The sequence below is a fragment of the Rutilus rutilus genome (assembly GCF_951802725.1).
Source record: "Rutilus rutilus genome assembly, chromosome: 3".
NCBI lineage: Eukaryota > Metazoa > Chordata > Actinopteri > Cypriniformes > Leuciscidae > Rutilus > Rutilus rutilus.
The window spans coordinates 28,402,415-28,429,135 of record NC_140211.1 but is presented as its reverse complement, the minus strand read 5'-3'; the positions used below and the strand labels follow the sequence as shown (position 1 = coordinate 28,429,135).

General features: G+C 39.7%; 1 protein-coding gene across 1 annotated transcript in view; it reads right to left on the bottom strand.

The window, feature by feature from the left end:
- The window catches only part of ptprn2 (protein tyrosine phosphatase receptor type N2), a 260,783-nt gene that overhangs the window by 192,121 nt on the left and 41,941 nt on the right, over positions 1-26,721 (bottom strand). The window contains exon 3 of the mRNA XM_084404889.1: positions 4,285-4,398. Coding sequence (XP_084261015.1) covers positions 4,285-4,398 — 114 coding nt within the window. The remainder of the gene's footprint in view (positions 1-4,284; positions 4,399-26,721) is intronic.

Below are 26,721 nucleotides of genomic sequence, written 5' to 3'. Positions count from 1 at the left end.
CATTTCTTATTATTATCAATGTTGAAAACAGTTGTGCTGCTTAATGTTTTCGTGGAAACATGATACATTATTTCAGAATTCCTCAATGAATAGAAATTTCAAAAGTATAGCATTTATTGATCAATTTAATGCATTCTTGCTGAATTAAAGTACTTTTTTCGGTGGAAGAAAAAACTTACATCCAAACTTTTAAGTGGTATATTCATTCATCTGGATGTTTTTTTTTTTTTTTTTTTTTGCAAATAAGCAAATAATTGTGATTCATAAAATTAATTAAATCAAATTTTACTGAAAGTTGATTGTCAGACCTAGTATTATAATCAAACAATGCTGGTTTTGAGCCTCTAAAGAGCATGAGAAACATTATACTTTATGTAACTTAGACATGCAACTGAGTTTTTGCTTTTTTTAAAAAAAAAGAAAAAATAACTTTAAATTACTTCAGAGAATAATTTCTGAGGTATTTCAGCTGTCCACTCTGTGTGACTGCACTTACGAGTTCAGCCATTAAATCCGTCTTAATTCCCTCTCTTTCTCACTCTCCCTTCCAGCTGCTCCTTACCAAACTGTCTGTCTATCACCTCCTATCTGTCCCTCTCTATTCATTAATAGTGGTCTATACCAGGAGACATCTGTAACTTCCCATTATCTGTAGACACACTGACCACGGTTGAAGATCAAAGAGATGGCACGCCGCATTCAAGCAGGCTCTAATGTTCAAATCCAGGAGCCGGGAAATCTGAAGAACCTCTAAAGACAATGGCATGAAATATGGGGCAGCTCACAGCAGGGAGGGCTGTCAGTTGCCGTAATGGACCCGTATGATAAAGAGAGAGCATTCTTGCCATCCGGTCAATGGCATCGATCTAATGACATTGTGCAGGTGTGCGGCAGTGGCTCCACATATTGCACGATTTCTACAGCTACTCTAAACGCGTAATAAAGAGAATTGTCAGTCGATGGCATTGACGTTCTCAACATCTATCTGCCTATCTACATCTCTCCTGTGAGGAGGAACGTGGAGGATGTTGATGAAGGATGTTGGTCTGCTAAAGGGTTCTGTAAGGATGACAGAGCGCAATGTGATGGTTGCGAGGCGAATGTGATCAGTTATCTCAAACACACAAAAAATGTGTACTAAATTATCTCATAGATACACATACAAATGCCCATGGATCAGAGAACAAGATAACTGCAAACACTTAATGATTCACACATTTGTCATCTGTCTGTTGAATTGGGCACAAATTCACAGACGGACGCACAAAAACATGCACACAACACACAGCCGTTCATTCACACACAAACGCACAAAGAGGAACATCTAAAGACGACTGAGATCTCCCTCGCAAAGCGCTCTGAAATTAAAATAAAAACACTGCAACACAGCCCGTCAATCAAAAGCCAAGGTTTCAGACACCATCTGTATCCAAAAAGAAAAAAAAAAGAGAGAGAGAGAGTAAGCTGAACACAGCCTCTCATCCTCCTGATCCCTCTCTCTTTATTTGGCTTGGGTAATTGGAGTCGGCCATCTCTCTGGCTCTCTAATATTCATTACCATGTTGGTAATTTACCCAAAGACGGTTGCGTGCCTTCCACGCTTTTCAACTCTCATTTATGGCTGTTTGAAAAGATCAAGCTGGGAGCAAGCCTCTGCAGCCTATTAACAGCTCAGATCCTTCACCGAGACAGACAAGATGGAGCATGCTGCCCCCAAATGGCTATGCTGGAAACTGACAACAATAAGCCTGTTTTCTGATTGGCGTCACAAAAAGCTGCTTTGAATAAACACTGCACTAAAAAAAGCAGAGCATGAGCTGGTGTTCTAATTTACATCCCACCAAATCATCCTCATGTTGTTCCAAACCTGCAAGACTTTCTTTCTTCTGCAGAACATACAATTATATTTTGAAGAATGGTTAAAAAAAAATGTTTTGGACCACAATGTTCTTCAAAATATCTTCTTTTGTGTCATACAGGTCTGGAACGACATGAGGGGTGAGCACATGATGACGGGATTTTCATCTTTTAGGAGAGCTATCCTCTTACCTTGGAGCTCAACAGATCTATTTCAAATCAAATGTTTTGTAAATTGTATTATTATAGTTAAATGAATGTGACTGATCCCATAAAACCATTGTTTGTACTCTCTGAACTGAATTTGAATGCTCTGAATTAAAATTACAAATGATTGACTGACAGTCTAGGCCTGGTTTCACAGACAGGGTTTAGATTAAGCCAGGATTAGACCTTAGCTCAATTAGGACATTTAAGTCGTTTTTATAAACTGCCTTAGAAACATGGCAAAAACAAACAAAACAATGGCACTGACATAAGATGTTACTTTCAGTTAAAACAGCTCAACCATGCATTTTAATCTGGGACTAGCTTAAGCCTTGTCTGGGTGAGTATAGTTTGTATGTAACATATATATAATGTATAGTTTGGCTATGAATTGAAAGAGCTTAAAAGGAAATAGTTTGTAATGAACTGGTTTAGATAAACAGTTGGGAGTGAACAGACACACACACACAAAATGCCCACTGATCAGCCCATTGAGCATCAAAATCAAAATGTTTGTGATGAAACCACATTCTAGCAAAGCTGCAACACATTCAACACTTCTAACACAGTAAGTACCCAGAGTTTGGTGTGTAAGCACAAATGTCTTAGGTAAGGCAGATCTACATATCAGAGGTCTGTTCAAACAATATGTTCATCTTGAACAGATTAAGACTCACATCTCTGCAGAAGTTCTCCTCTATCAGTGATAGTACATTCAGTCCTGCCCTGCTAACACATTGTATTACAGAGAAACCTTTCTGTCACGAAAGCCCTCAGATGTCCAATTTCAAGCCCCTGAGCAGTGGATGAGTGCTCAGTCTCATCCTTTCATCCCACTCTCTTTCATCTGTCCATGTGACAGACAGCAACATCGTGCCACAAAAGTTGAGTGCACGTTTGGCTGTGTGTCAGCTTTGACTTGAGTTGACGAGCTCTGGAACTGATTGTGACACGGTTCTGTCAAGGATAAAACTTACTAGCTAAGAACATTGACGAAACCAGAAACTGCTATCAGTGAAGTTTTGAAGATTTTCATGATTTTGGCCAGCATTTAGTCATGTCAACAAGCTGTGCACTGCAATCAAGGTCGATATAGCTAAAGTAGCCAGTGAGATTAATTTAGCTGAAACTTCTATCCAACGCAACTTAATGCTACTGAGCAATGTTACAACATATTAGCAAGATAGTATATGAAGATAGTATCATAAATGTGCTGTAGTACAAAACTTCAATATTGGCTAGAAAGATACCAACTAGTACAGAGATGTAGGTGGCACAAAACAATAATGAACGAGTAAATATATGTTGGTTTTTTTAACTACTTTAAAGTATACTATAGTTCAAAAGTATGAGTTTTGTTCATTTTTTATGTTTCTCCTATGCTCCCCAAGGCTGCATTCTTTGATCAAAATATTGGTCAGTAAAAACAGTAATACTGTGAAATATCATTAAAATTTAAAATAGCTCTTTTCTGTTTGAAAACATTTTAAAAAGTGATTTATTTCTGTGATGTCAAGGCTGAATTTTCAGCATACTCCAGTATTCAGTGTCACATGATCCTTCAGAAATCAGTCTAATATGCCGATTTGATGCTCAAGAAACATTTCTTCTTATAATATAATATATATATATATAATATTTTTGAACAAACTGTAATCAAATGTTTTCCAGAATCTTTGATGAATAGAAAGTTCATCAAAGAACAGCATTTATTTGAAATAGAAATATTCTGTAACAATGTAAGTCTTTGTCACTTTTGATCAATTTAATAATGCATCATTTCTGAATAAATGTTTAAATTTTTACTAGAAAAAAAATATGATCTTACTGGTCCCAAACTTTTCAATGGTAGTATTTATATAAACCTATGTTTTCATGTACTTCACAGTTTTGTTACAGTAGATAAAAGGGCAAAAGGTAAATAATTGACAGTAAATAAACAGGTGAAGTGAGATGAAATCAGATCTAAAAAAAAAATGTTAACAGACTAAAAGGTAAGTTACTGACAGCCGATAAGAACTGAATAATCTGGTAAACAATGAGATATGTAATTAGAAAACAGACAATGGACTTGTGAATACATAAACAATTTCAACAGTGAAATGTATCTTACACTGTATAAAAAGAAAACAATTAAATGAGATATGTGATAAATAAGCACACAAGAGTGCTGGTAGAAAGGTTGACAAAAACAGGCAGGTAAAGAAAGAGAAGTGATACCTCTGTGGGCCAGCTTCTGAAGAACATTCCTCAAACGCTGCACTGCTGCAGGAGTCACGTCGTAAGTGTAGGGAACTGACCCCAAATAACTCTGACATCCACCAAACAGCCGATCTGCAAAATAAACACACACCTCTTACAACCACATAATGTACATAAATCACCATCTATTATAATAAAGAAAATAAAGAAATTATCTTTATTATATTTTTATTATTACACTAAAGGTATCAACCAAACAGTATGTATACAAATCACCTTGATAAAAGACATCATGTTGTGCAAATATCAAATAATCAGGTATGGCAAGAAACCATAATAGTCTAATTTGTTTAATGCAGTTGCTGTTCCTCTAGATTGTGATAGAGACCATTATAACAGAAAACCTGCCCACCCATGTTAGGGTTGAAGAGAAAAGCACAACTGTTTGTGTCTACTGGCCATCAGTTTATTTTTTAAGGCTGAAGTTTCTGCTTGGAGTCATAACAGCCACTGGGGTTTAGGGCGTTTTCTTTCTTTCTTTCTTTTTTTCTTTCTTTCTTTCTTTCTTTTTTGACACTTTCAAGATAAGCACACAGGCCATCAGGAAACACACCTATATAGAGAGACACACACACATTATCTGGCCCCTTGTTTATCTCCCCATCACCAGGGACCCAGTGCCACTCAATAGTCTGTTGCTAGGCAACCCAAACCATGGCTCAGATTGGCTTCATAATTCAATGGCTATCTGGGCAAACAGGGAGGATGCAGGGTATAGCCGTGGTCCTCACGAGGAATACTAATGACCACAAGTTTTCCTTCACCATGTAAGAGCATTTTTTATATATTTAAGTGCGCCATGACGTGATGAGCTCTGTCAGACAGTCAATACAATCTGCCTTATTGTTTTATTGCAAATAATTCCGCCATTGTAAATTATACAATATTTTGGGATTCATGTAGGTCTTTAGCAGAATGATATTTGTCTAATATGTGAACATGAGCATGTTAGAAGAACACAGTAGGGAAGAGTGAGCGAGAATAAGAGCAACAAAAAAATAATTCAATGCAATGAGAGGAACCAAATGAGACAACAAATAAAGCTTTAGTCTTCAAAAGCAGCTTCAGTTTACGCAGGCAAAACATCCTACTCTGCCTCCTTTTGACTTGAAACCTGCCATGTCCAAACTTTTTACATACACACCAGACACATGACATAACCACCAGCGAACGGACCTTTTCACTGCCTCCGTGTCGGTTTCCATAGCAACCCCCCTCACTGTCGGCTGCCTTTTTTTTTCTAGCCGTCTCCGGGAATAATCACACTCTAATTACAGTCATTGCACTCAAATATAGACTCGGCTGCGCTTTCTTCTATCCCACGATTCCTCGAGCTCTACACTGTACAACCATAAAACAGAGCCTTAGGGAAATAGAGTGAGTGGTTATATAAAATCTGTCAGGCAGTTTGAATTATCAAACATGATACATTTGCTTCCCACTTGGTGGGAATATGATATGCTTCTAGACCTCTGTCACTCATTTGCAAAATGCTCTTTATACTGCTTAATAACAGCTCTGAGACCCCTGGCAGGTGCGTCGTCAAGAAAATCCTAGACCGCTCTATAATCACTATTGTGGCCATTATGTCCTTTGAAAGATCAGAGCTGAAGTGAAAATGAAGAATATAGATTGACATTTCACAACATTTGACCTTATTCGGAGAAGGTTTGGATCACTCAATCTTCCTCTGTCATTTGATCAAATATCTGGCCACCCAGAGACAAATGTCTGGCCACACTGACCTTAAACACAATCAAATCAATTATATTCAAATCATCAGCATTTCTAAAACTGCTTAGTTTTGTATGTTTAGTTTAGTATGTTACAGAAAATGACTGTTAAATATTTCAAAAAAAAACTAAAGCTTGTAATAATAGTCATATTGGTAGAATTATGCCATAATCAACCAATAAACTTTTAAAAAGTACTTCAGTTATTGGCAGACACAGTGTCACACTTATATAATATTATATGATGATTTATTTATTTATTTCTCTCTCTCATAGTGTTAAACATGACAACACGTAATTCAACACACAAACCTTAATGTGCTGTAATTCTTGTTATCTACCACAAGGAGGAGACTTAACAAGCAAAAAGGGAGACTGTTACACTCCTGTTGCAAGTTCACAGCACAGCCATCCTATTGGGAAATTAATGTTTAACATATGGTCTATATGAGCTGTAAATACTGTCTACATCCATTATTAAAGATGATGGCTCAAATTATATTAATATATATATATATATAATATAATGATATACAGTTATAGGTGGCCTATTTTCGGTGAATGTGTGAGACTCATTAGCCACTATAGGTAAATAACTAAAAGTATAACAAAGTTTAAATGGTAAAAAAAAAAAATTGCACTACAGACCAATGTGTTTATAATTATGACAATACGTTAAAATAATATGGTAAGAAATATCAGTTTGCAATATCAATCAGCATTGATCTGTTTTTGTACAGCTAAAAATAGATATGTAGATATTTTTCTTATCAGTGCAAAAGAGACTCAAATAAGTCTGTCGATTTTTGTCATACAGGCAAGTGTTATACATCATTCAAAACTGTTAAATGTCTTCTTTTATTTGTGTACACTAATAATAAAAACTAAATGTTGTATTTTTCGTAAAATAAAGAAAATAAACATGATGCGCGTTCTCCCGTCTCTCTCAATGTGAAGTTCATTCTTAAACGCGACAGAAAATGATCTGTAACTCAGCGAATGCTTGTCACTGTGATATGAAACACGTCTTTACAAAGCTTGAAGTCTCCATTTTTAAATGATGCAAATTATATCAAAAACAAATATTCTATGTTTAAGTAATTCATATGAAAGCAACGACAAGTACAGTTTCTTCAGTCCGAGCTAACAATGTGACCACGCCCACGCGCGCACAAGCGATTGACATGCAAATAGTACACGCGGGCCTGTAAACACCCTCATTACCTCGAAACAAAGAATCAGAGACTACAGTAACGCACTTCTCTGCTTTTCGTTGAGACTGTGTTTGTGCTGTGCTGTTTACCTTGGATTTACCTCAGAAGAATTAGAAGAACGCGATTTGAAGATGAGAAGATTTTTAAGGTAAGACATTTCCACTCCTAATAGTAATCATGTTATTGTTGTATAAACTTTACATTGTAGCTACTCGTTAAACTGGTGCCAGACTAAAATGTACGTTATGAAATGAGATTGGAGTAAAAACATGTCCTACATATATGTAGGCAATCTATATATAGACAGAAACATGTTGAAATGTGAACTAGAGGCAACCTTTCGATGCTAAATGTATATACATGTACGACACGAGGATGTTTTTCGATAATAAAACACAGCATGATAAAAGTAGGCTAGTATGAGTGTTTACTCTAATATGAGTGTTTACTCTAATATGGTGATTATTATAATGTTTAGACCAGTGTTATACTGTTAAATACTTAGTGGATATCTGCTCAAATGTAGATGGTGGTAACAATAATGTTTCATAGTTTGGAGCGGCTCGATCGATTCAGTAAATGTTTGAGTTTGAGTCAGTCGCGCTGTGCATTATGTTTCATGTTTTTACTCCAATCTCTTTATTTTTATTAATTTTTTTTATACAGGAACCAGATGCCCCACTGATGAGTCCTGCTGACTTCAACATTCACATGAGTACATGAACATGGTCAATTAAAAATCAAACACCTTGGAAATGTTTCATGAATGGCACAAAGGTGTGACTGGTTAAGTCTCTGTCTTTAGTTCAGTGTGTTAAATAATGTGCTTTTTTGTCATTTGTTGTGTATCTTTGGATTATGTTGTGTTGTAAATAAATCTAAACAATCAAAAAGCCATTTAAATTTCCTCATTCTTTGTGCAAGGGTTCTCAGAATGATAGGGCCTGATAGCACCTGATAGGGCCATTAGGGGAGGGACTTTGTCTTTCTCAGGTGTGAAATACATTAATATTCATGATGTGTTCACGCCTCCTCGCATAATTCGACATTTGACATCTGGGAACGGCAGGAATAGCCGTGGATTACGATTAATAATCTCCATAGCTGTTAGTTGACCTCACCAGCAGGAGGGTAAAATATAAGATTCGTTGACGTATCAGGAAATCCTAGGAGAAAACGTCATGCCGTCAGTGAGGAAGCTGAAGCTTGGGCGTCATTGGACCTTCCAACAGGACAATCCCGAGCATACCTCAAACAGAAGAAGTCCTGGATGATTCTACAGTGGCATCACAGACATCTGACTTGAACCCCATAGAAAATCTCTGGTGGGATTTGAAGAAGGCGGATGCAACACGCAATCCCAAAAATATTACTGAACTGGAGGCCACTGCTCATGAGGAATGGGCTAAGATTACTCAGAAACGCTCCCAGAAGCTGGTGTCTGGCTATACATCACGTTTGCAGCAGGTCAAGCAAAAGGTGTTCTACTAAATACTAAAGATGCTTGCCATGAAGGGGTTGAAAAATTTTGAGACTGCAGAAGTCATCAAAAAAGTTGCATTTTCAGTTGAATTTGGGGAAACCACTGGAAACAATTGTTGTGTTGAGCTATTTTTTCAATTAATTTGTTTGATCTGATTTTGATTTGTTCATTGCAGACAGCTGAAAGTCTGTACATTTTGCCAATAAACCTGATTTGCAATTATTCAATATTGAATAATTTCGATTATAACTGTATAATATAATAATAAACTAAAGTGATTTTACAAGGAACTATTTTAATTTATTTTCAATTGGTTTTTGTTGTTTAATTTATAAATATAACTCCACTGAAAGGAAGGACTAGACACAATTCAAAATAAATTATTTCCATTGCATTCTAAAAATAGTTCAGTAAAACACATTTCTTACTTAGACAAGAGGCCAGTTGTTGATATTGGCATCACTCTAACTGGTGGATCTGGGATTGATGTGCACAGCCAAATGAAATAGAGAACTATTTTGGGCAAAGGCCTCTATATACAAAAATAACTGAACAGACTGAGCAAGAAAGCAGACGGCATTTTAAATCATTCGCTGAAACTACTGAACTGAAGGAAAAATGCAAATGCATAGTAACTAAAAAAACGTATATTCTACTATGTCACACTTCTGTGCACATACATAAAAGATATCTAGATATGTAGTCTGCCAGTGCATTTGGCGAAGGCAGAACAGAGAAAAGTGAGACATTAAACTTCTGTCTCATATCTAAGATTTTCTCTTTTTTTGAGGCAGTGGCATTAAAAGTAAATTGTCGACACCAGACTTGCTAAAAGGCTTTCTTTTCTCATATCTTCCGTTTCCCCATGAGTACACAGATCATAAAGCACTTCTTTTGGGAAGAGGACAATATTACAGCACAAAGTGTGTTTAACCTTGTCTTTGCCTTTCCAGTCAGTTGAGGTCATTGGATCTGCTTTACTCAGACATCTTTAATGGAGTAAAATACAAAACTATTGAAATGTCTCCTGTCTCATGTCCTCCTCTCAAGTTATGATTCTTAGCCCATCACATTAAACCCATATTCAACCGAGCTGCCGTCACAAGATGCGCAAGGATCTGAAATGAATTGCTGTAATATAGCCAAAGTTTCACAAATAACAATAACTCATGACTTCCTCCTCGATGGTTGTTTCAATAAGACAGCAGGGTCGTGTGGATGCAAACGGAGCTCTTAGGAGTGAGGCAGTGAAGCATGTCTCCCATTGACAATGCTGAGGCAATTATTCTAATCGATGAAACAAGTGAAACACGATGTTGCAACCAAATCGATAGTAATTCAGATTTTTTTTCCTGAATTCCTTTTCCCTGTCTGCTGGTCAACCGAGGTCTAGTGTATAAGTCATGCGATGGGCAGATAATGACAGAACAGGAGGCTGCGGTTGTGTGTGAGAGACAACAGCCACAATGAACAACTTGAGCTTGAAAATTATTCAGATACCCAGTCAGCTGTTCAAAGATGTTAAAACCATTACTATAATGAGTCTCAGACAGACCACACGGATCGCCGCAGAAAATCGATTTCACCGCGCAGAGTGATACTAATGAAGATAAAGAACAGCCGGTGCCACAGAAGAGGAGTCCATTTTTGCAGCATTAAGAACCACAAATTCAGTAGATTATCCGGATTTTGTGAGGCCTTCGTTTATTGAGGCAATTAGTTCATTTGCAGATCTCACTGAAAGTTAACCCAATACAACAAGGTTACTAAGACATTATGTACCTTATCGGCAATGCAATATTATAGTGTTTGAACGATATGGAGTCTTTGATGGCAGATGTCGATGCTGATATCAGGGTGGTCGATGGCTGATATAAAGCCGGCATAAATTATATCACACCATTTCTTTAAAGATAAACAGCATGCTGCATGAAATTTATATTTATTTACATAATATTATAAATAAATCAAATGACTACTATAATATTTGAATAATTGATATAAAGATATGACAACAGATCAATGCTTGTCTCACCAGGAAAGCAAACTCCTATGAATGAGCACTACAAATATTAAAGCGGTGCGGGTGTTATTTGTGTATGAAGTGGTTTTTCAGTGTTATTCTAGATGAAAGCCAAAATTACTCAAGCTAAGACAGAACGTACAAAATATAGCATAACTACAGGTTCCTTCTAACGATCAGATCCAAAGGTCCTTTGCCTTTTACTAATTAGAAATACATCTCTGTTCTTCAAACTGGTAGTATAATCACCCAAATGAATCCCCTTACTCACATTTAATTTCACCAGCATCACAGCACGAAATACAATATACGGTTTAATTATTTCAGTCAGTTTTTCCTTTTCTGTTTCTTATGTTATCCCATTTCTGCATGCTTAACTGAACATTTGTCAATTTTAAAATAGATATGGCACTTTATGAGGACTTTTGTTCACACATCAGAGTGAGCGCTTAGGTACAATACAGTAAGCCAACAATACCAAAATAAGTATTTCATTAAAAAACAACAAGCCTGGCTTCTTGTTTCCAATAGAACACAGTTCATATTTCAATTACTAAAATGTTAAACCATGAATTTTGCGTGTTTTGTACTAAGAGAAAATAAACATGAAAACATGAATTGTTCATGTATCAACTTTCATTTCAAATCTTATTTTTTAGAATTTAATAGTTTTCATGCAACATGAACTGGACACTACAAAAACGTTAGTTAGAATCACAGTCATTTTTCAAATTTGGAACTTTTACATGATCATCATAAACATAAAAAATCCTACTAACTTTTTTTCAATGAGTTTATTAAGTCTAGTATTGATTTTTAATGATCAAAGCCATAGTGAAAATGGCATTGGAAGCTTTTTCAGGATCTTACAATATCTCATCCTTCAGCAGTTATGCTTCCAACACAACAGACGCTGGTCTAATGGTAGGAAGCAAGGTTTTAAAGATAAAGTTCAGAGAATAGAGAATGTCAAACGGTTTGGCACTAGTCTGTCAGTCTGTGAAAATACGCATACATACTACTCCTGTCCAAACAGAAAAGGTTCGATTGTCTAAGCAGATAATGACTTGCATTCTAATCTTGAAAATACAGAGTGTCCTATGTAGACTTATAGTTACAGTCTGCAAGACATTTTTGATCTTTTTTGAATGGTCAATTGTCTCTGGGAAGTGTCGTCTAATAGGTCAAGGGACTAATTGGACTTTTCTGCAAGTTTATATAGTTTCTGAAAACCCTGGGCAACCATAGTCAAACCATCAGTCACTTACCCTTTACAGAGACAGGTTTAGCTTGTTTAACTCTTATCTATTTAATTGCATATGTAAATAATGGCCTCTATAAATGTGATCGCCTGTCCCTTAAATTGTCCTGTTAGTTTATCCTGCTTTCTTCTTTTGAATTATTTCACTTGTCAACTTATTTAATACCATTATAACAATGCAAGCCAGAAATATTGCATTTGGCAGGCAGTTTGATGTGAAATAAGGAAGAGGAAATTTGTTAGCACACAGCATGTCCTCAAACACACTGGAAATACGAATTGTGTTGTACCACACTGTACGTGTCTAATTTTACTTTAGCCTATATAACATTATATCTTACTATAATGCCCCTTGATACTGAAGAATTTTCAAAAACTAGACTCTACTTTATGGATGATCTCAATCTGTAATCATCATTCAGAGTGGAAGAGAGATCACAGAGGATCAATAGCTGGCAGCTAAACAAGAACAAATAAATCAAAACTGAAATGCTTTTAAAGAATATGTTCAGGCTCATATTTCTGTCTCTTTTCCAGCATTACTGGGGAACTGACATGCCATTTATTATGTTATCTGGAAACCAATTCATGTGCATTGTGGTATTTGTTTTTAGTGATTAATAATAAAATCATTGACTTTAGTGCATTCAATCAATTCAAGCACCATACAATAGAAATTCCAACAACAATGATGCTAGGGATGCACCGATATGAAAATTTTGGCCGAAACCATTACGATAATTCTTTATATTTAAAAGCCGAAGCACTTCAACATATAGTAAATCATATATACAGTACAGTAGCTTAGTTCGAAATCAGTGCAGTGGAGAAAATTGTTGTTTGATCCCCTGATGATTTTGTAAGTTTGCCCACTTTCAAAGAAATGAAGGATCAATCATTTTTATGGTAGGCTTATTTTAACTGATAGAGACAGAATATCAACCAAATAAAACAGAAAAAAACACATTATATATAGGTTATAAAATTTGCATTTCAGTGAGTGAAATAAGCATTTGATCCCCAAGCAAAACATAATTTCAAACTTGGTGGCGAAACCCTTGTTGGCAAGCAAAGTGGTAAGACATTTCTTGTAGCTGGTCACCAGGTTTGCACACATCTCAGGAGGGATTTTGGTCCATTCCTCTTTACAGATCCTCTCTAAATCCTTAAGGTTTCTTGGCTGTCACTTTGCAACTTGAAGTTTCAGCTCCCTCCACAGATTTTCTATAGGATTAAGATCTGGAGACCTTAATGTGCTTCTTCTTGAGCCTCTCCTTTGTTGCCTTGGTGGTATGTCTTGGGTCATTGTCATTCTGGAAGACCCATCCACGACCCATCTTCAGTGTTCTGGCTGAGGGAAGGAGGTTCTCGTCCAAGATTTTACGGTACTTGGCCCCTGTCCATCAGCCCCTCAATATGAAGTCGTCCTGTACCCTTAGCAGTGAAACAGCCCCAGAGCATAATGTTTCCACCTCCGTGCTTGACTGTAGGGATGGTGTTCTTGGGGTCATAGTCAGCATTTCTCTTCCTCCAAACATGACGAGTTGAGTTGATGCCAAAGAGCTAAATTTTTTGTCTCATCTGACCACAGCACTTCCTTCCAAGCCTTCTCGGAATCATTTAGATATTCATTGGAAAACTTCAGACGGGCCTGTACATGTGCCTTCTTGACCAGGTGCTCAAGTGCACCTTGCGAGTGCATTAGTTCTGGGTTGATCCCTCACCCTTCACATGATCATCCGTACCCCATGAGGTGAGATCTTGCATGGAGCTCCAGACCGTGGGCGATTGATGGTTATTTAGTATTTCTTCCATTTCCGAATAATGGCACCAACAGTTGTCTCCTTCTCACCAAGCTTCTTGCTGATGGTCTTGTAGCCCATTCCAGCCTTGTGCAGGTCTCCTGTCTTGTCCCTGATGTCCTTTGACAGCTCTATGGTCTTGCCCATGGTGGTGGAGAGGTTGGAATGGAAGATACAGATTCTGTGGACAAGTTTCTTTTATACACATTACGAGCTGACATTAGGAGTACTTTCTTAAAGTGGCAGGGCTAATCTGTGTTTCACATGGGCACATAACCAATCTGTGGGAGGCAGAATTCTTGCTGGTTAGAAGGGGATCAAATACTTATTTCACTCAATCAAATGCTAATCAATTTATAATCTTTATATAATGTGTTTTTTTCTGGATTTTTTGGTTGATATTCTGTCTCTATCCGTTAAAATAAACCTACCATAAAAATTATAGACCCTTCATTTCATTTTAAGTGGGCAAACTTACAAAATCATCAGGGGATCAAATTCTTATTTTCTTCACTGTAAGTTTTAAAATTAACGTTACACTCCTATGACCAACTTTCTTTATAAAAAAAAAATAATAGTCTATTGCTTTACAAATAAATAAAAGAATGCCTAAATAATGAAAACAATTAATTGGACAACAATTGCTTGGGTATAAAGAATAAAAATGCATGTGCCATGGATAAATAAAATGGAATAGCCTCCACATAGACAATAATGAAACTATTTTAATTAACCCATATTGTTGATGAAGATAATAAGAGAAAAATAAAACGGATAGTTATTATTTATAATGCATCAATGTAAACATAATATTACAACTTCTTGGGCCCTATCTTGCACCCAGCGCAATTGACTTTGTACACCGACGCATGTTTCATTCCTATTTTGCACCCGCGCAAAGCGCGCTTTTCCCTCCACAGAAGCACGTCGCTAAACTAGGGAATGAACTTGCGCTCCCTGGGCGGTTCAGCGCAAAAAAGGAGGCGTGTTCCGGCGCAAACAATCCCTGGTGCTATTTTACTGTTCCATAAAACAATTGCGCCACTGGCCAGAAAAAACCTAGTCTAAAGTCAGTGGCGCGTTGCGCGTTGTTCATTATGCTATTTTAAGGGCGCATGCTTGACCATAATGTATAGCGTGCACAACGCGCATAAACTTTGATTCTCTAATCTACACAGAAGCAGCTGTTTTCATTTTTGCAAATCATATTATTACAAACGATAGATAGATAGATAAGTCAAGTCAAGTCAAGTCATTTTATTTGTATAGCACATTTAAACGAACGACAGTTGACCCAAAGTGCTTTACAAGTTAGAGCAGGAAAGGCAGAAACAAAATGCCTTAAAATTACATAAAAATGTGTGTAAGACACACATAAAAAAATAAAAAAATAAATATGTATCAACATTTCAAAACAAAAAATAAAGCAAAAAGACATAAGAAATTAAAGAGAATTAAAAGCAAGAGAATAAAAGTATGTTTTCAAATTTGTCTTAAAACTGACAATTGTGTTACAGATAGACAATTTATTATAAAAGCATACATCTAGCTTACACATTTACCCACATTATTATATGCCTGTTTAACCGAAGCTAATTTGGGTGTTTCTCCATCCCCAATGTCACTTCTCTCTCTTTTACGGCCGTGACGAGAGCGTTGCTCTCCTCGGCTGTGAACCGTTCCTGGCGCGCGCCTGGCAAATCCGCCGTTATAATAGCAATCCGCCAAGGAAAAAGTGCGTCTGCTCTTAAAGGGAATGTGAGATGATGCTCTGATTGGTTTATTTCACGTTACGCCCAAACCACACCTATGAATAATGAAGCTACTTCAGACCAACCCCTTTTAGATTTGCGCCGGGCGCAAGAGTCCTTTATCCCGCCGGGAAAATAGCAACAGCGCCGAGACCCGCCCACAAAGTTACTTGCGCTCTGCGCTTTGACACTTGCGTTTCAGATCGTTAAAATAGGGCCCCTTGATGCACAAAATGACGCAAACGCACAAGTGAACTTGAACTGAGTTGCGCGCTAGTCAGAATGTGTAACTCCTGTTGTAGATGTGCTTTTCCTATGTTCTCTTTATAATGGTATGTTTATTTTTATTTAATTATAAAACTTCATAAATAAAATAAATAAACATCTATTTTCCCTTTTATAAATGGAGTGCCACACAACTCACATAAGAGTCACATCAAAGTCTGAATAGAAATCTAATTGCAGGCCTAAGTATATACACAAGCTTTAAGGCTTGTCACTCATGATTGTCAGGCTGTCACATACCTCCTGACAGACATGACTATGGCTCAAAATGTGCATCATTTATTTATAATCTAACGTCTGGTTAAACGATTCGGTCACTGATTTAGGCCCTCCAAAACCATTTTGGTAGCTGAAATTTTGGTGCATAGGTGCATCCATACTTATAACGAGAGGATTTGCAAGAGTGCAGAACTCAGCACTGGACAAAAACTCATTTTGGGAGATAAGTGGATTCTAACTTAATAACGTCTGATTGGCCATTGTGTTCAAGAAATCAACAGATATGTTTGTGACTGGCTACATTGCTCAACGTTGCAAGAACATGTTGTAAATAGAAACCTTTGACGCTCAAGAACACAAACAACATCTCGTTTGCCAATATGATATTATTACAGAGAAAACTGATCCTAGACCAGCAGTTATGGGCAGCTTTTCCCTCTGAGTGGTTTGAGCCATAAAATTCCACGCTAGTCTCAAGTCTGTGGCCAGAGGAAGGCTAAGCCTATGTGTACTTGCTTGACACACTTCATTTGTGTTTCAAAGGTGAAAGAAAGTTTCATGAGGTTGGAACAACATGAAGAAGACTAAATGATGACAGAGTTTTCATTTTTGTTTGAAGTAACCCTTTAAGGACTCGCTGACAAACTACTGCAAAAAAAAAAATCAGTCCACATTTCAGAGTCCACAAATCAGAATCAGTCCACATTTCAAATCTCTGGCTGTTCGTACACAGTCTAGATTATTAATTGAATTGTCAGACTGTACCACCTCTTTCTGACAGATGACTGGTCCTAACAGTCCTCCGGAGCTCCAAGTTTTCTCCACAACTCCTGTGTGTTTCTGTTATTTATTCTGCTGCAGGCTGTTCTCACCTGTGCCAGAATACTGGGTCCAGCACCAGCTTCCTGTCTCCAGACCGCTCTTCATTGTCAACGGAGGAGTCATCTGTGAATGTCTGAGGTGGCATGAGCAGGTATTTTACTGGTACATCTTTGAGTAGAGATTAAACAGGGACTGAGACTAGAGTTCTCAACGGGTCGGGTCGGCCCGACAAACCCGACGGGACCCGCGGGTTCGGGCAGGGTTCGGGTCGAAAATATAATCAAATGACTCGGGTCAGGTCGGACCTCGGGCTTAATCTTTTCCAGTCAGTGAAAAAAACAAAACTTTAATTAATAATCGCTGCTGTTCACCGTAAAGAAAGTCTGGCTGCTGCGTGCAAGCGCATCACGGAGAGGGGCGGGGGCAGACCTGATGCCGCTGCGTGCACTGCACGCCTTTAGCCTGGAGAAGAAGATGGAGTTGGTGAGAAGTAAACTTGCCTCAGGTGAATTCACCGTCGCTACTACAGCCTATTTATATATTTAAAGTTTATTGTTTCAGTTGTTTGTATTGTTAAAAGGCGTGAACATTAAAGGTTGATTTGAATTTCCGTCTGCTGGTCATGATAATACGTGTATGAGAAAAAAAAATCCGACGCGGCGTCGGGCCGCGGGCCGGGTTCGGGCAGATAATTCATGTTGATGTGTCGGGTTACATCGGGTCCGGGCTTTAAAAGCCACGGGCCGGGTCGGGTCGGGTTGTTATTTTCAGGCCCGTTGAGAACTCTAACTGAGACAGGACAATTTGTGGGGCTCATAATAACATTCCCTGTAATGTTAATGTTAATGTTTAGAGAAAGCGCAAAAACTGTTGTGCACTTGTGAAGAAGGTGGCGAGTATTTCAGTACAGAGCACATTCAGAAGAAGTTTTTACGCTCGGTTGGCACAGGTTTGATCAGTGATCATATTAAATTTCAGATGAGGCCATACCTGGACGATTCAAAAATCTCAGATGAAATGTTGATAAACAGAATGAACGAAGTCGCCGGTGATGAAACAGAGAGACTAAATAAACAAAAGAAGAACACAGGAAGTAAAGTGGCAAAAGTATACAAATTGTGTCCAGAAATGCAGGCTCATCCGCAGGATGAAATGACCGCCAAAGTGTTGGTTCAGGAACAGTCAAGTGATACTGTCAGACGGAAAGGCAGAGAGACACCAGCAGCGGAGGGGCGGAGAGAATCAGAGTTATATGAGATGGTTAAACTCCTGAGAGAGGAAGTTGCGGAACTCCGAAAAGGACAAAACATCCCCCTGAGCGTATAGTCAAGGGAAGGTCCAGCTACAGAAAGGGATGCAGAGCTTGTCAGGAGAAAGGAGAAGAGGATCGATGCGAGCACTGCTTCAGATGTGGAGTCGTGGGTCATGCTGCCCGGGGCTGTAGAGCACCAAAGAATTCAGCAGAGGGCAGAAGCGATGTAAAAAATATCTGTTCATTCCATGAGACCAGACAGCTCAACCTCCATTCTGAGTTACTGCGACCCACAAAAGAAAACTCAAGAGCTCCTGCGACAAAGGATTAAACAGCTGGAGGCGGAGTTAGAACAAAGAGGAAAAACAGGGCATGCTAGAGCTACCACCTACACCAACCACATACCTTTACGACGACATCCAAGATTGGAGAACCTCATTGGTCCTAGATGTATGGTTGACTGTTTCTTTGAATGCGTGCCTGTGCAGGCGCTCTGGGACACAGGGTCGCAGGTGACCATCATCAATGAGGAATGGAAGAATATTTGCTTTCCCACATTGCGACGCGCAGCCTAAGTGAGCAGCTGGACGAAGGTGAAACCCTCATTGGCCGAGCAGCCAACCAAACCGATATACCCTTCTCGGGATGGGTTGAGTTGAAGTTTCAACTTGGGCCGAAAAGAGGGGCCCAGGCAGAACTCCTGGTTCCTGTGCTTCTCTCTAGTGAGCAAGGCGTGGGGCAGCCTCCAATCATTGGCTATAATGTTATTCAGCAGCTGGTGACAAAGGGAATGGAGCAGTACCCTGCTATCATTCCAGAACTGGTAAAGGAAGCCTTCTCATGTGACTGCAAAAAAGCTGTTGTATTGATAAGAATGATGCAGAATGACGACCAAGTTGTAAAAGAAGGAATTGTGAAAATTGGACAGATTACTACGGTAGTTGCTGCCGGACAGACAAAAGCGGTGAAATGCAGAGTGAGAGCTGGTCCTCTAGTTTCAAAGCAAGAAGTCCTGTTTGAACCAGAAGTTATTCCACAGTGGCCTGAGGGACTTGATGTAACTAAGATGGTAATCAGTCTTCAGAAGGGAAACTTGACTAAAGTTCACATCCCAGTTACCAACATCAGCAATGTGGACATTATGCTTGCTCTCCGCACTGTACTAGGACGAGTTCAGCAAGTCAGGTCCATTTATCCAGCAGACACCAAACCCGCTACTGGGAAGTCAGACTGGAATGTCATTGGGGAGGATGTGGTGGCGGCGGGAGTAGTGGTCGCTGAAGGTAAGGACGTGATAAGCCATGAGGTGAAGGATCTGAACGAGATTGAGAACACAGGACAGGATACTAATGGAAAACTGTGGGACCCGCCAGTGTCAATTGACCATCTCACCCTGGAGCAACAGAGAAAAGTTAAACAGCTGCTGAGGGAGGAGTGTGCAGCATTTTCAAAGGATGAGAACGATGTGGGGTGCATCCCGTCACTCCAAATGAGAATCAGATTGAGTGACACGACACCAGTAAAACGTACGTATGTCTCCGTACCAAAACCACTACACAAGGAGGTGAAAGAATATGTGGAAGACCTTTTGAATAAAGGATGGATTCAGAAGTCTCGCTCCTCCTACGCATCTCCAATCGTCTGTGTCCGAAAGAAAGATGGTAGTCTACGTCTCTGTATAGATTACCGGGAGCTCAACCGCAATCCATCCCAGACCGTCATACTATCCCACGGGTACAGGACATGCTAAACAGTTTATGTGGAAGTACATGGTTCTCGGTCCTGGATCAGGGGAAGGCGTATCATCAGGGGTTTGTGGAGGAGGGCAGTCGACCATACACAGCTTTCATAACACCGTGGGGCCTTTATGAATGGGTCAGGATCCCCTTTGGGCTGTCCTCTGCCCCTGCCGAGTTCCAGCGCAGTATGGAGGAGTGTTTAGTGGGACTCAGGGATGACACTTGCCTTCCATACTTAGATGATACCTTCCTACATAGTAAGACATTTGAGGAGCATCTCCGTGATGTTAACCCTCTGAGGTCGGCAAACGCGCCCCCGCGTTTTGCTGGATTTTTTTTACATTGTAGCACTTTAAATTTAAATTACTCCGTCATTTATGGTCATACAGAAAAAAGAAATATAAAAAAAGAATCTGTGATATTTCTACTTTTGTATGTGTCCACTTACAATCAAATCAAAACATTGTGCTTTTGTAAAATAAAGAAAATAAACAGGGTGTGCGTTCTGCCTCTCCGTCGCGGTGAACTTTTTTTTCTTGAGCACGTCTATAAACTGAAACAAAACTCAGCGAATACTTGTCACACATTTATGAGCCATATACCTTTATAAACATTTAAGTGTGTACTTTTAAATGATCGGATTCAAACTGAAAACAAATATTCTCTGTTTAAGTAATTTGTATAAAACCAACAAGATGTCCAGCTTCTCAAACGCTTCCTAATTACTTTTAATTTGAACACGCCCACTCGCGCAAAAGAGATTCACATGCAAATCTCCACATGGAACGCGAACGCGCTCATTACCTCAAAAACAAAACACTTCATCAGTCTCTGCTTTTCGTCGAGTTTGAAAGACGTGAGCTTACATTGGCTTTACCCCAGAAGAAGAACGCGATTTGAAGACAAGAAAGATAAGGTAAGAAATTCTTACATATTAGTTTGTTATCGTTGCATAAATTTCACATTGCAGTTGAACTGTTGCTAGATATATGGTGAATATTATAATATTTAGATTCGTGTTTACTGTTACTGTGTTTGTGGATATCTGCTCAAACGTAGATATGTATATGGTAGCCTTGGTAGGCCTAACCATAATATTTTATATTTGATCGCGATCGCGTTTGAATGTATCATATTTTGATCGCGATCGCGTTTGAATGCATCATATTTTGATCGCGATCGCGTTTGAATGCATCATATTTTGGAAAAGCAAAACGCTCCAAACGGCTTCATGTTTTTACTATTATCTCATTTCATATCATCATAACGAATGGAAACATTTGAAGTAACATGATAATCAATATATTTTTCTCTAGCTTAGTTGTTACTGAAATCTTTTTGAAAATGTGTATAGGCTGCTATATTGTTATTATTTTTTGCAGCACTGCGCATAGCCTATACCTACAAGGCACAACAAACCTGGTGTTCATTATATAATATATTGTTGGAAACATTTGTGTGAGTGTGTGTGCGCATTCTGTGAATTTTAAAAAGCAATTTTAACCAGAAAAATCTAAAATGTATTCCTAAAATCGTGCCGGCCTTTCTCTTGATATCAGTATGTTCACTTTTTTGTTTTTTTTTCAGGGCCCAGATGCCACTGAGTCCTGCTCACTTCAACATTCACAGTACATGTCTCTGTACATGAACATGGTAAAGTGAAAATCAAACACCTTGGAAATGAAAGGTATGTACAATGTTTTTAGGAATGGCACAAAGGTCTCTTTCTTTGGATCATTGTTATCAATAAGTGCTTTTTTGTTGTGTATCTTTGGATTATGTTGTAAATAAATCCAAACAATTTTAAAAGCCATTCTTTTTTAAATCTCCTCATTCTTTGTGCAAGGTTGCTCAGAATGATAGGGCCCTGATAAGCTCCTAATAGGGCCATTAGGGAGTGTCTTTGTCTTTCTCAGGTGTGGAAAGCTTGTGCTGAATACAGTGTAATTAGACTTTAGCCATGAAAATGTCACAAGTAACAGAAATAACCACAAATGTCAGAGCATGTCAGAACACCTCCAGGGCCCAGAAAACAGCTCAGACCCCAGAGGGTTAAGGAAGTGTTACGCCGCTACCAAGCTCATGGAGTGAAGCTTACAGCTAAGAAGTGTGAATTGTTCAGGGCTGAGGTAAAGTTCCTGGGGAAAATAGTCTCTAAAGGGGGATAAACTATGGACCCCAAGGAAATTGTACCCGTGCAAGCACTAAGATACTGTAAGCCTAAGACGGTCGGAGATCTGAGACAACTGCTGGGGTTCCTGTCATAATATCGCACGTACATTCCCAGTTTTTCCCAAATTGCCAGACCCCTCTATGAACTATTGTCAACAGGGAAGCCTTCAGGAAAGGGGACGAGCAGTAAAGATGACAACGGTAAGAAGGGTCGGGGTAAAGGGGGAAACCAGCTCAACTTCATTCCAGTCGGCCTATAGCTTGGACAGAACAACATCAGAATGTCCTCAACCAACTACTTGAATTCTTGCTTCACCCTCCGATCATAGGCTACCCTGATTTTGAACAGCCCTTTATCTTGCATGGTGATGCATCGAAAGACGGACTGGGTGCCGTACTATCTCAGAGGCAGAAAGGGAAACTGGTGGTCATTGGCTTTGGGTCACGGACCCTAACAGCTCCAAAGAAGAATTACCATTTGCACTTGGGGAAACTGGAATTCTTGGCGATGAAATGGGCCATTTGTGAACGATTCCGTGAATACCTGTATCACGCAACCTCCTTTGTGGTCTATACGGACAACAATCGGCTAACATATGTTTTGTCCACGGCCAAGCTCAATGCCACCACCCACAGATGGATAGCAGAGTTGGCTGACTACAATTTTACCATCAAATATAGACCAAGCCGCATACACCGGGTTGCTGATGGACTGTCAAGGATGCCTTTGGACATGGAGAGTTACATGCAGACCTGTTCGCAAGAGGCTAGCCCACGAGTCAGCTGCTGTCACGGATGCACTTCTCCTGAAGCCGCAGGAAGAGGAGCCCTGGATGTGTCCAACCATCCTAACAACAATTTGCTCCGAGGCAGAGCAGGAGCAAGGAGCAACACAAGAGACCAAAGTGACCCCAGAGGAATTGAGAGGAGCCCAAGAAAAAGATCCAGTGCTTGGAAAGGTGCAGGAGTACGTTCTAGCAGAACGTTGGCAGAGGTTGGTGAGACGACATTGTCGCGATGAGTTGACTGTTCTGTATAGGCAGAGAAACAGGTTGTATGTGGATGAGGAAGGAGTATTGTGTCGACAATTAGCAGGACGCACCCAGACAGTGCTGCCCAGAAAATACCGCCAGTTGGTGTTTAAGGAGCTTCATGAGGAGATGGGTCACCAGGGAGTTAAGCGCACACTCAGCCTCATCCGGGACAGGTTCTATTGGCCTCACATGCAGGCTAATGTGGAACATTATGTCACCAAGGTGTGTAGCTGTCTGAAACGCAAGCGTCCAAATAGAGTGACGAGAGCCCCATTGGTCAATATAGTGACAACTTACCCTTTCGAACTGGTATCAGTGGATTTTCTACATCTGGAGGGCTGCAAGGGTGGCTACGAATACATTCTGGTATTATTGGACCACTTTACACGCTTTGCCCAAGCGTACGCTTGCAAAAATAAGTCTGCAAAAACAGCAGCAGAAAAGATCTTTGGCGAATTTGTTCTCAGATATGGGTTCCCCACTAAACTCCACCACGATCAGGGAAGGGAATTTGAAAACAAGTTGTTTGAGCACATGGAGGTAATCTGTGATATCCAACACTCCCGCACAACCCCATACCACCCTGCTGGAAACGGGCAGGTGGAAAGATTTAACAGAACATTGTTGTCAATGCTGAGATCCCTGCCGAGTCAAGCCAAGGCTGATTGGAAAAGCTCTCTAAACAAGGTCGTCCACGCGTATAACTGTACGCGCAGTGAAGTGACAGGTTATGCCCCGTATTACCTTCTGTATGGCAGACACCCGAGGCTGCCCATTGATGTAATGTTTGGGCTGAAGCCAAGGGAGAGTGGAGTGTCGCATAGTGATTATGCTGCCAAGTGGAGAAAGCGCATGAAAGAGGCATATGAATTGGCATCAAGGACAGTTCAGAAAGAGCAGAGGAGAGCAAAACAAGGCTACGACAAGAAGATATATGGAGCAGATCTCCAGCCAGGAAACAGAGTTTTGGTGAGAAATCGGGGAGAAAGAGGTGGTCCGTGGAAACTCCGGTCATACTGGGAGGATCGAGTGTATGTTGTGATGGAAAGGAAGTATGCAGACGGCCCAGTGTATGTGGTTAAGCCAGAACATGGCCCAGGGGAAGCGAGGGTCCTACACCGAAACTTTTTGCTGCCTTGCGACTTCCTACCTGTTGACTATGTCCAGCAGAACAGGAGTAAAACTCAATCAAGGGGGAAAGTGACAGTGGCAAAGGGGAAAAAGGACACACATCAAGTGGATGCTGAGATGGAAGAGGATTCCGAGAACGAGGATGACTGGAGAGGCTGGACAGCATTGCCGATAAAGCAATGCGCAGAGAGAAAAAGCCGACCAAGAGCTGAGGAGGATGAGTTCCAATTAAGGGCAACAGAAGGAGAATTGGACCAAGAGCCAGAATGCGGACATGTACTGACATAGAAACGTGTGATGAAGAGGACGGAAATTCAGAGAAGTCTGCAGATGAATTGGAGGATGAAAATGAGGTGGCAGAAGGGGGACAGGAGACATCATCCGATGAGGCAGATGACATCAGCCCAGCAGCAACTCACCTGCCACAAAGAAAGTATCCTTTCAGACAAAGGCACCCACCAACAACACTGACATATGATACATTAGGCACACCCTCTATTACACATAGAGTCATTTGATTTCATAGTTGCTATGTGAAGTAGTAAAAACACAGTTCATAGGTTCATAATGAAGGAAAAGTTAATGGAATTATGTTTCAATTAATACACAAAGTACCAGTAAACAGACATTAGCACATAGATTGCTAAAATATGATGATACAGTCAGAACAGCACATATGTGGGTCTGTGTATAGAGCATAGAGTATGTTTACGGTTGCAACCTTTCAGCACTTGATGCATGGCCCGTCCCATGATGGAGCAATGTTTCAGACATCATGTGGCCAGTGGTGTCTACTTCAGCAGATGACATGAAATGGGAGATAAATGTCATGCAATGACAGTTTCAAGACTAATTAGCATCAAGTATAGAGATTCCTTATGTACTTCTTTGCAAGACTCCATGAGACTCTGGGAACTATGGAATGCTGAGACAGCATTCATTTTTGGAGGGGAGAGTGTGGGGCTCATAATAACATTCCCTGTAATGTTTATGTTAATGTTTAGAGAAAGAGTACCCACTCTACTCCAGCTTCTCAGTCAAGTCAAGTCAAGTCACATTCATTTATATAGCGCTTTTAACAATATGGATTGTTTCAAAGCAGCTTTACAGTGATAATAGGAAATTACCATAACAGACTGTTTAGGCTTTACAACAGCTCTAGGATAAAGTTATTGTCCAGCTAAAGTTAGTTTTGATTGATTGATTCACTTCCATTGCAAAGATCATTAGTTATTAACTTAGGGGCCGCTAACACAACACTGTTCTAACAGGAAAACCCTTAACGACCTCCGGCCGTCTATCCGCACAAAACAGTGCCTGGTGTCTTGAGAACTGAGATGAACTGAACTGTACTGAGGTAAAGAGAAGGGAAGGAGGCCTTCACAGGGGAGGGACTGGTTGACACTTCAGGACTGCGTTGTCATCGTGTCCAGGCGCAGGTCCTTCATCAGATCTGGATACGGCCTGGATCCAGCGGACTGCTGTAAACCTCGGATAAACAGAGAGACTATGCATCAGCATAGACGCCATCCTTCTTATGATGTAACAAGTACATCAGGATTTATGGGGAGTGTTCCCGGTTCCGGCTGACCTAATCTATGCAGCCTAACATTGAATTATAGAAGTCTATAATGTGATATGTTTATGCTAGGCCAAAGAGATGTGTTTTTAGTCAAAATTTGAACTGACAGAGTGTGTCTGCTTCCCAGAAAATGATTTGGTGCTAAATAGGAAAAGGATCTACCGCCAGCAGTCGATTTTAATATTCTAGGTATTATCAACTGGCCGGAATTTTGAGATCGCAATAGACGTGAAGGACTATAATGCGTTAAGAGCTCGCTCAAGTACTGGGGAGCTAAACCATTTAGTGCTTTGTAAGTGATCAGCAATATTTTAAAAAGTATACGTTGTTTAAAATGCAAGATTTATCTCTCATTTGAAATTGTATTAATTAGTTGATGTACATTTTAAAATATAAAATTAAGATAATTTAGGAATAAAGTCAGAAGTCTGGCATGGGCTTAATTGGTACTTTGGCACCATTTAAGCCCACATGTGTTCCAAATAAGCCCACATCATCATTGATTCACAAAATATAAAAAATTAATTGATTTTAAAGAATTAAAACATCAATATATTTATTCAGTGACAGGGAAGTATTAAAAAAAATTCCTTTTGCTAATGTTTTATTAGAGCCCTGGGTGGGATGGGTAGGTGTTAGTGGCCGGTGGTCTGGAGCCTTAAGTCGGCTTGACTGGAGTTGTAGCTGGAGTCAAGCTGGAAGTTTGACAGGGTGCATCTTGTGAGCCAAGCCGAGTTGGGGCTCTATACTCTGGGCTTAGGGGGGCCTCCTAGTAAGCCCCCCACACCGGGAGTCTGGAGCCTTAAGTCGGCTTGGCTCCCGAGTTATGTCTGGTCAAAGGTGGAAGTTTAACCGGGTGTATCTCAGGAAGGAAGCCGAGTTGGGGCTCCAG